Source organism: Helianthus annuus, chromosome 15 (assembly GCF_002127325.2).
Source record: "Helianthus annuus cultivar XRQ/B chromosome 15, HanXRQr2.0-SUNRISE, whole genome shotgun sequence".
Lineage (NCBI taxonomy): Eukaryota > Viridiplantae > Streptophyta > Magnoliopsida > Asterales > Asteraceae > Helianthus > Helianthus annuus.
In genome coordinates, this window is record NC_035447.2 from 54,560,359 (window position 1) to 54,571,526 (window position 11,168).

At 37.3% G+C, this 11,168-nt stretch overlaps 1 protein-coding gene across 2 annotated transcripts; it reads left to right on the forward strand.

The window, feature by feature from the left end:
- Positions 1 to 945: 945 nt before the first annotated feature.
- On the forward strand, positions 946 to 6,611 carry LOC110911693 (indole-3-acetic acid-amido synthetase GH3.10). 2 transcript variants are annotated; one of them, XM_022156323.2, is made up of 5 exons: positions 951 to 1,436; positions 3,053 to 3,154; positions 3,403 to 3,773; positions 4,190 to 4,654; positions 5,871 to 6,611. In XM_022156323.2, exons 1-5 carry the CDS (start codon positions 1,138 to 1,140, stop codon positions 6,404 to 6,406), a joined length of 1,773 nt encoding a protein of 590 aa, XP_022012015.1. In that variant the 5' UTR covers positions 951 to 1,137; the 3' UTR covers positions 6,407 to 6,611. The 2 variants fall into 2 exon arrangements, with proteins under 2 accessions (XP_035840479.1, XP_022012015.1); XM_035984586.1 differs by lacking the exon at positions 3,053 to 3,154 and having other exon boundaries at positions 946 to 1,436.
- Positions 6,612 to 11,168: the final 4,557 nt, after the last annotated feature.

The following is an 11,168-nucleotide window of genomic DNA, read 5'->3' on the forward strand; positions in this document are numbered from 1 at the left end:
CTGGTGGGCAATGATAGGAGACCCAGGGAAACCTGGGTTGGATCCTTAAGCCAAACGGGTTTTACCGGTAATTTCACCGTCGTGCCTACGGGCGGGTGGATTACCGGGTTTCCCCGGAATTGGTGGTGGACTCGGGTTACTCTCGGAGTACTCCGTTTGTCCAGTGGGTGCCCCGAGAGTACTCGGGATTGAATTTGTTGGCAGTTCAAAAAAAATACACGGGGGTTTTAAAAATATAACTTTTTTTATTATCTAGTATATAAAATTAGATTTATTCAATCCATATAATATATAGGGTTTATAACGATATAACTTTTTATTGTTTGGTATATAGAATTACACGTGCTCAACCCGTGTAACACATGCGATTCTTAAAAATGTAAATTTTTTCATTATTTAATATATAAAATTAAATTTATTCAACCTGTACAATAAACGGGGTTCTTAAAAATACAATTTTTTTATTATTTAATACATAAAATTACATTTATTCAACTCATGTAATAGACGAGATTTTTAAATATATATTGTTTTATTATTTGGTATATAAAATTACATTTATTCAACCCGTGTAATAAACGAGATTTTTAAATATATTTTTTTATTATTTGGTATATAAAATTACATTTATTCAACCCGTATAATACACGGGGTTCTAACCTAGTAATATTTTATACAAATATTAAATAACATAGAATGAAACATTATTATTAGTTGAAATTTCCTTTTTTTTATCTTTTTACAAAGAAATTATTTTCATTAAAACCCTCCACTTAGATGAAATAGACCCGTCCATGTACGTTCCTTTATAATCACTAAATCATTGCGTTATTAATACAAGTAAACGTAGACTTAGTCAAGATTAACTTTCGAGGTCATAGAGACAAGTTACACAAGTTCGTACAAGGTCCCGTTGCAGCTCAAATCAGAAGAGTGGAAACATAGAGTTGTATCTGTCTGGTAATTATATGGTATAAAATTTAATCGATGTGTATGAGGGCAGGCCCCACCTCAGATATATTTTCTTTAAATGGCACATCATCATCCCTCAGCCCAACCCATTCTGTGGTTCAGTCATCTATCTCTCATTGTCTTTCTGGATAGGGAGAGATCAGAGAGAAAGATTCCCAGGCATTAATGGATACAAGTTCAGGTGATGACGTGATAAGTTGGTTCGAAGAAGTGGCTAAGAATGCTGGGAAAGTGCAGATGGAAACACTGAAGATGATTCTTGAAGTGAATCATGGGGTTGAGTATATGGAGAAATGGTTGAAAGATGTTGATGTTCATAACATGGATGCAGAAGCATTGCAGTCTCTTTATGTATCAAGAGTTCCACTTGTTTCCCATGCAGATTTAGAGCCTTATATTCAGAGGATTGCTGAAGGAGAAACTTCTTTACTTACCAAACAACCCATCACTACTCTCTCGTTAAGGTATATGCATAACACCTAACCAGTGGCGGATCCAGGGTCGGATTCCACTGGGTTCATTTTGGTAGTTTTTCACTGATTTTCATTATTTTTTACCAAATCATACAAGGTTTACACTAATTTTTTCCATTTTCTTCAAATTGAATGGGTTCCTGGGAACCCATACCATGCTAAATCCGCCCCTGCACCTAACACATATCTCAGTTTATTGTTATTATTATTTGTGTGTGTGTGAAAGTAGGTTGTTTAGAAACAAGACTGATACTTCTAAGTGTTTTTTGAAACTTCTTGTTTCGAACTTGTGGCAAGCAAACTCAATTATAAGTTTCTTGGTGTGGCAAGTGAACACAATATAAGTTTCTTTGTGTGACAAGCGAACTCCATGGAGTTTGCTGGTGTGTCAAGCGGTCTACGATTAGGATAAACGAAACTATGCAAAGTTGTTGAGTTCACTTGCCACAAAATTAAATAGGAAATTTTATAGGGTTACAGTTACACCATAGCAGGTGGAGAGCAGTTTCTGGAGTATTGTGTGACAAGAGATTCCCAACTAAATTAAAGGGGAAATTTTATAGGGTTGCAGTTAGACCTGCTATGTTATACGGTACAGATTGTTAGGCCATAAAGAAGACACAAGCGCATAAGCTGGAGGTAGCAGAAATGAGGGGAAATTTTATAGGGTTGCAGTTAGACCTGCTATGTTATACGGTACAAATTGTTAGGCCATAAAGAAGACACAAGCGCAAAGTTGTTGAGTTCACTTGCCACAAAATTAAAGGGGAAATTTTATAGGGTTACAATTACACCTGCTATGTGTAGGTAGCAAAGATTAAGATGCCAAGGTGGATGTGTGGGCACACTAGGTTGGATATGATAAGAAATGAGGTTTTTAGGGAAAGATTGGGAGTGACTAGTATTTCATATAAGATAAGGGAGGGGAGATTGAGATAGTTTGGGCATGTAAGGAGGAGACAAATGACAGCTACTGTTAGATCAGTAGAAACTCTCACCGTGAAGGGGAGGAGGAGAGTAGAGGCTGGCCGAAACTAATTTGGGAAGAGCGAGTTAGAAATGATTTATTAGATTTACACCTCTCTGAGGACATGGTTGAGGATAGAAGTTTGTGGAGAGTTAGGATTAAAGTTAAAGATTTGTAGGGGGCTTTCTTGATTTAGGAGCTTTAGATTTTATTAGTGGATATTTTTTTTTTGGTGTGATTCTAAGTTTTTTTGCTTTTTATACGTATATGCGTGCACATGTATACTGTTATGATGCTTACACCTTGATTTGTGTTTAGAGCCGGGGGTTTTGCTGGAAGCAGCCTTTCTATCCCTTAGGATAGAGGTAAGGTTGTTGTTGTTGTGTTTATAGAGTTCGGTTGCCACACAACAAACTATATAGAAGTACAAGAAGTTACAGTAAACACCTAGAAGTACCACACTCACACTCGTTAATTCCTAAACAAGCTATCATTTTAACATATATTCTCTTGTGATTTAGATAGGTATATACATACATACACATATGTATAAAAGCTAAAACTTGTTATTCATTAGAAACGACTTTTCTTTTAGAATGCTAACATAAAGACTATTTTAATTTTGGGGTTGGTTGCATAGTTCTGGAACAACTGAAGGAAGACAAAAGTATATTCCTTTCACTTCCCATAGCTCCAAGACCACTCTACAAATCTTTAAGCTGGCTGCAGCTTATAGATCGAGGTCTTTCTCTCACTCTCATCTCTTTCATCCGTTAAGATTAATAAAATTATTCTTTTTTGGGGCGAACCTTAGAGCAACGGGTGGTGCGAGCAATAGAAACAAAGATTGTAGAAATGCAGGGTAAAGATTCGTACATTAGGCCCAAGATGATCCGTCACCACCTGGACCTCGCGCATGCGGGAGCCTCATGCCCCGGTATGCCCATCTATATCTATTTTTTCCTAATAAAGTTCATGACTTATGTGAAGGGTTTATCCAACAAGGGAAGAAGGCAAGATTCTTGAGTTTATCTATGGCAGCAAACATTTCAAAACAAAAGGTGGGCTATTAGCAGGAACAGCCACAACACATTACTTTGCAAGCCAAGAGTTCAAACTCAAGCAACAACAAACCAAGTCATTCACTTGTAGCCCACAGGAAGTCATCTTCAGTGGAGACTACAAACAATCAACCTATTGTCACTTCCTCCTCGGTCTCTTTCACTCGCCACAAGTTGAATTCATCACCTCCACTTTTGCCTATTGCATCGTTCAAGCACTTCGCTTGTTTGAAGATTATTGGCGAGACCTATGCGATGATCTTTTTAACGGAACTTTGAGTCCTAAAATCACACTCCCAGGTATCCATGAATGAACCTAGTGTGTGTATATAGGGTGCGGGGTCAACCAACCTCGCAGTTTTGTATTGTGGATTTTTACCGACCCCAAGACTTTTGAACATTGAACTCAAGTTTTTAATTTCAGAAATGATCAATCTATAATGAAAACTAAATAATACTTCGCCTTTTCATGATCATGATTACCTCACCTTTTAAAAAAAAAAAAATAGAATAAATTCAATTAAGTACCTCACCTTTTTTTATTCTAAATGGAAACTAAGTAATACTTCACCTTGTCGTGATCATGATTATCTCAAAAACCTTATTGTAGCTCTTAGTTCTATCGCTTGCAATGACAAGCCACGTCAAAATAACATATAATCAAGTATTGAAAAAACCAATCCCAGTGAAAAACATTTCTGGGTCCACCACTGCAGGTATTAGGAGATCGGTTCTGGACGTGATCAAACCCGACAAATGTCTAGCAACGTGGGTAAGCTCGCAATGCGAGGAATTGAAGGAGTCGGATTGGTACGGTTTGATCCCAAAGTTGTGGCCAAATGCGAAATATGTGTACTCGATAATGACAGGTTCAATGCAACCCTACTTGGAGAAACTAAAGCATTACGCTGGAGACCGCTTACCGTTGGTGAGTGCGGAGTACGGAGCCACGGAGAGTTGGATCGGAGTGAACATGGACCCTTGTTCCCCACCAGAGAATGTAAGGTTCACGGTGGTTCCAACATTTTCTTACTTCGAGTTCATACCATTGCACCTGCGGTATCACAAAGCTTGTGTTGGAAGTACTAGTGGTGGTGATGACTATCTAGAAGCAGATCCAGTGCCGTTATCGAAGGTGAAGATTGGTCAACAATACGAGATTGTCCTTACGACTTTCACAGGTAAATTGTTGAACAATGTACTCCATCAATTTAAAATATCTGGTGTCACTATTAGAGACAACCTCTAGGAGATGTGAAACAAAAAAAAAAATCTAATCAAATGATCATATCTTGTAATTATGATAAAAATAATTACAATAAACCTGGCCTAGCTAATCCATTATCACGCTACCGATCAAAATGTCACAGCACATGTTCATTAATTATTTTGATTTCTACGTTTTTAGTAAAATAATACTCCGTAAGTGTTTATAGGAGGTAATTCACTACCTTGGGTAACAAACTTTAAATAATCTGATATAAGATATTCATATGGCAAGCGAACTTTTCGAATACATTGACATAACAAAACCAATAAAATAAGTTTGCTCCTTTGACTAACAGACTCCCTATAAACCCAAACAAGTTTAAAAACCTTCTGAAAAACATTTACAACTTTTCTAAGACACCTGGGAATAAAACAAAGATCGCGTGTTCATGCAATAACAAAGCTAGAAAAAAAAATATTAAGGGTTTTTTTTTACGGAAGATAGTAATACCAAAACTTAATTTCTTCAAATAGGAGAACAAGATATTTTTGAAGCCCTATGAAATTGGATGTATTTATTGTTTTGATGTTTTCATTCTTTTACAAGAAGTATGAATGATAATGAGATTGCCACTCAGATCCTCAAGTACGTTACTTTGGGATCCACGCTTCGCTAGCAAATGCTAATTGCTACTGAGAAGATACAACTAATTTTCAAGTAATCATAAAAAAAAGGTTAATTAAGCTATCATGAATATCTAGCATAATATATTATTAGTTTTCATATAAAATTATCTTTTTTTAGAAGTAAAACTCTTTGTCTTTTAACAACCACAGAAAATGAGTTGAATGCAGTTTTAAAACTCGACCCATCCATGTACCCTTACAAAACTAAACAAGTCAAATGTCTTTCTTTTTTTTTTTTTTTTAATTTCTTTTGAGTTTGGATACACGTACTACAGCTGTTGTACTGATCCAGCTGGGCAACTTTGATATTAATGCCATTTATGGTATAGAAAGCCATAAAAGGGTTTTCTTACTAATAATAATAATAGGTTTTTTTTATATTAAAATGTATTTTTTTAACAGAAAGAATCATTTTTTTATATCACAAAACTATTGTATTAAATTAGGGTTTATTAAAATGTATTTTTTATATTAAATGATCACTCTTCGATCTAATTTCAGGTCTTTACAGATATAGACTAGGAGATGTAGTGGAAGTGGCTGGTTTTTACAAAGGAACCCCAAAACTCAACTTTATATGCAGGAGAAAACTAATCCTAACAATAAATATTGATAAGAACACAGAAAAGGACCTTCAACTCGCGGTCCAGAAGGGTTCACAACCACTTATCAAGTCTCGAGCCGAGCTAGTAGATTTCACAAGCCATGCCAAAACCGAAAATCAACCCGGTCACTATGTAGTGTATTGGGAGATCAAGGGTGAAGTCAATGAACACATTTTAGCTTTGTGTTGCAAGGAAATAGATGCAGCATTTGCAGATCATGGTTATGTTGTCTCAAGGAAAAACAACTCAATTGGACCTTTGGAACTTTGTATTGTGGAACCGGGCACCTTCAAGAAGATCATGGAACATTTTATCGGCAATGGTGCAACAATGAGCCAGTTCAAGACTCCGAGATGCATAACTAATCCGGTTTCATTAAAGATCTTAAATCTATGGACTGTCAAAAGGTTTCATAGCACTGCTTACATGTGATTTTTGCATATGACGGCTGTTAAGCAAGGGTAATTTTAAAGTCATTAGAGAAATAATATCCCAAATAATTTGCTTGAAATGATTCAATTAAGAAGTTGTGAGTTATGTTCATTTAGACTAAAAATGATTGCACTTTTGTTATTTTGTTTAAGAACATTATGATTTGCTAAATTTGGAAAGGTGATATTTGAAAAGGTATTAAGGTTGAGTTTCGGGCAATCTATTCATGGGTGATTTTTTATTAGTATTTGTCACGGCCCCCGTCCCGGTTTAACCCGGTTCCGGAGCCGCGGGACAGAAACCCGTGGTATTTATTATTTGTTTTGACAGCGGAAGTTTAACCGGATCTTTAAAACTTGTAAATGCTTCATTTATTTTATTTCACAATTTGGGACATATCCCCATAATTTACAGTAAAGGGAATTTCACGAGGAAATCCCTTATTTTACAAAACATGTTTATTTATTTTACTGAGCCACTACTTCAAGCTTGTTAGTGCTCTGTAGCACTTTTCCTTGAATTCACAGTAAGTCACCTGAAACATGTTTAAAAAGATTTTATCAGCGGGGAAATACTGGCGAGTCACTCAGGTTACATAAAACGACACCTTAGTTATAAATTATAGCATAAGAACGATTACAGTGGCTTCTATCTTATTTTTATCTGGCGCGGTGTCACACCCTGGTGACGATGGTCATACCACTATTGGGTCCTTTCACCCAAGTAGTGATAATTATCACTGCTAGGTTGGTGAACCTAACCGTGAGAGATTAGTAATGTGCACAATACCCCACTTGCCAGTGATTCAAGATAACCAAGACTTAATCCATGTAATTATAACTTTTGAAAATAATTTGAGTATTGTAAAACATTGTTGATAAAAAGAGAATGACTCACATTGCAAGTTTAACCGGACAGAACCTTGCCTACTGATTTAGCCTTGTAACCTAGTTTAAATAACAATGCACACGAAACTAGGTAAGTAACTTAATACAACATTTACGATAAGCTCACGAAATCAAAACCCTCACGACGAATGACAAAGTATAGCCCAAGTACGGGCAACACTTAAACATCCATCGGATCGGTTTCAATCGATCGGACATTGTATCATAGCAGTGATCGAGTTAATACCCTGTATCCGCGGCAGCACCTTGACACTTTAAAACTCGTTTTTAGCAGAATTTGGACGTTTGAAACTAAAATTTCGAACACAGAAGCAAGTCCCATGCACATGCAATTTATAGCAACATTTTAGGTTTTACGCGGCCCGCGTAAACCTTAACAAGAGCTTACGCGGCCCGCGAGGGCCACCTAGTCTACGTGTAGGGCTAGCGTGTCATCGGTAGGTCCGCCACATGGTTGACACGTGGCCTGGAACGCTTATCCGGTGAATTTCAATCTGTCGCGGCCCGCGTAGACTACCCTTATGTCTTACGCGGACCGCGTAAAAACCAAAAATTCAATTTTCTTGATTTTTCATGAACATTAGGGTTTCAGGAGTTCGGGTTTTCACTAACGGGTTGTTTTGGGACATTTTTGCAGGTCCTTACATCCTCCCCACCTTATTTAAAATCTCGTCCTCGAGATTTATTGGAACAAGTGAGGATACTTTTGCTTCATTTCCGATTCCAGCTCCCAGGTGTATTCAGGTCCTCTTTTTGAATCCCACTTGACCTTGACCAGTACTAGTCTTTTGTGCTTGAGAAACTTGACCTTCCTGTCTTCTATTTGAAGTGGTTTCTCAACAAATTTTAGCTTTTCATTTACCTTTATGTCTTGAAGAGGTACTACCAGGGATTCGTCAGATAAACATTTCTTGAGGTTGGATACATGAAACACGTCATGTACTCCAGCTAGCTCTTCCGGTAGTTGTAGGCGATAGGCAACTGGTCCTATGCGCTGAATTACTGGGAATGGTCCTACGTATCTTGGACTTAGCTTTCCTTTCTTACCAAAGCGGACTACCCCTTTCCAAGGAGAAACTTTTAAGAGTACCTTGTCTCCAACTTGAAATTCTAATGGCTTACGTCGATTGTCTGCATAACTCTTCTGACGATCTCGAGTCGTCTTTAGTCTTTCCTTGATTTGAGTTATCTTGCCAGTGGTTTCTTGTACGATTCAGGACCTGATAATTGGCTTTCTCCTATTTCTGCCCAGCAAACTGGAGTTCTACACTTTCGTCCATACAGTGCTTCGAACGGGGCAGCTTCAATGCTTGCATGATAACTATTGCTATAGGAGAATTCAATTAAGGGTAGGTGGTCATCCCAGTTTCCACCAAAATCTATTACACATGCTCTGAGCATGTCTTCTAGGGTTTTGATCGTCCTTTCACTCTGTCTGTCCGTCCGTTTGGGGATGGTATGCAGTACTTAAATTGAGTCGGGTCCCCATTGCTTCTTGGAAACTTGTCCAAAAATGTGATGTGAAGCGACTATCCCTATCTGATACAATGGAGAGTGGGACTCCATGTAAGGATACTACTTCGTCTACATATAACTTGGCTAATCTTTCCATGCTAAAGGTTTCCTTCATGGGTAAGAAATGAGCGGATTTGGTTAATCGATCCACAATTACCCAAATCGCGTCGTTACCTCTTCTGGTTTTGGGCAACTTAGCCACGAAATCCATGGTTATTATTTCTCATTTCCAAACAGGCATTTCTAACTGTTGGAGTAATCCTGAAGGTTTCTGGTGTTCTGCCTTTACTTGCAAACAAGTTAGACATTTAGACACATATCTAGCTATATCCTTTTTCATTCCTATCCACCAGAAATTATTTCTTAAATCTTGGTACATCTTATTATTTCCAGGATGCATGGTATACCTAGATTTATGGGCTTCTTCTAAAATTTTATTCCTTAAATTTCCTTGCTTAGGTACCCAAATCATTTTCTTGTGGAATCTCCAAATTCCATCTGTTCCCTGTTCTAATTCCTTTATCCTTCCTTTAATTCCTTCAGCATCATCCTTGATTGCTGTTTCCTGAATGTTTTTCAGTTGTTCCATTAAATCTAATTGTAGATTTAACCTAAGAGCACGAACTCGCTTTTGCTTTTCATGATACTTACGACTTAGAGCATCAGCAACTACGTTTGCTTTTCCTTCATGATATTGAATATCACAGTCGTAATCACTTAGAATTTCCATCCATCTCCTTTGCCTCATGTTTAATTCTTTTTGCCCAAATATGTACTTTAAGCTTTTATGGTCTGTATAAACGGTAAACTTACTTCCAGACAAATAGTACCTCCAAATCTTAAGGGCAAAAATTATCGATCCTAATTCTAAGTCATGTGTCGTATAGTTTTCCTCGTGCTTCTTCAATTGCCTTGAGGCATACGCAATTACCTTCTTGCGTTGCATTAGCACACATCCTAATCCTAGCTTAGAAGCATCATAGTAAACTTCAAAATCTTTTGTCCCTTCTGGTAAGGCAAGAATTGGGGCATTTGTTAACTTTTTCCTTAAAACCTTAAAAGCCTCTTATTGCCTAGGTCCCCACTCAAACTTCACTGCTTTACAGGTTAGCTTAGTCAATGGCACAGCTATCTTAGAAAAATCCTTAATGAATCGCCTATAGTATCCAGCTAATCCTAGAAAACTTCTAACTTCCATAGCTTATTGCAGGACCTTCCATTTAGTGATTGCTTCTATTTTGGAGGGGTCTACGTGAATACTTTCGTGATTCACCGTGTGCCCTAAAAATTGCACTTCCTGTAGCCAAAATTCACACTTTGAGAATTTGGCGTAAAACTTCTCTTTTCTTAACAAAGTTAAGAGTGCATGTAAATGTTCACAATGCTCGTCATGGCTTTTGGAATAAATAAGTATGTCGTCGATGAAGACAATTACAAATTTATCCAAGTACGGTTTACAGATTCTGTTCATCATGTCCATAAAAGCTGCAGGAGCATTTGTTAATCCAAATGGCATGACTGTAAACTCGTAATGACCATACCTAGTTCTGAAAGCAGTTTTAGGTATTCTTCCTCTTGTACCTTCAACTGATGGTAACCGGAGCGCAAATCTATCTTAGAAAAGTATCTAGCTCCCTGAAGTTGATAAAAAAGATCATCAATCCTAGGTAATGGGTATCGATTCTTAATTGTAACTTTATTCAATTCCCTGTAATCAACAAACATTCGCATTGAACCATCTTTCTTCTTTACAAACAACACTGGTGATCCCCAAGGGGATGAACTAGGTTGTATAAATCCTTTGCTTAATAATTCATCTAACTGCTTTTTCAATTCTAACATTTCGGTGGGTGCTAACCGATAAGGTGCCTTGGCTATCGGTGTAGTTCCAGGAATTAGATGAATCCTAAATTCTACTTCCCTATCAGGTGGTAATCCAGGTAGTTCTTCTGGGAATATATCCGGATATTCTTATACTACTGGAATGTCCTTAAGTTCTTTAGTTTTTGGTATTGATAACTACCGAAACCATATATGCTATTCCTTGTTTTCTTGAATAACTGGCCACTTTCATTACTAAAATGAATTTCATTGGCTTTCGTGGCTTATCTCCTGTAACCGTAATTATTCCTCCTGTGGGTGTATGAATTTCTATGGAATTCTTATCACAGAGGATTCAAGCATGGTTGGCTACTAACCAATCCATTCCTAACACAATATCGAATCCAGCTAACTTCATAGGTAACAGGTTTGCAGAAAATTTATGACCTGAAAGTTCTATCTTACCTTCCTGCAAAACTTGATCTATGCTAACAGAGTTACCGTCTGTTGTTTCTACT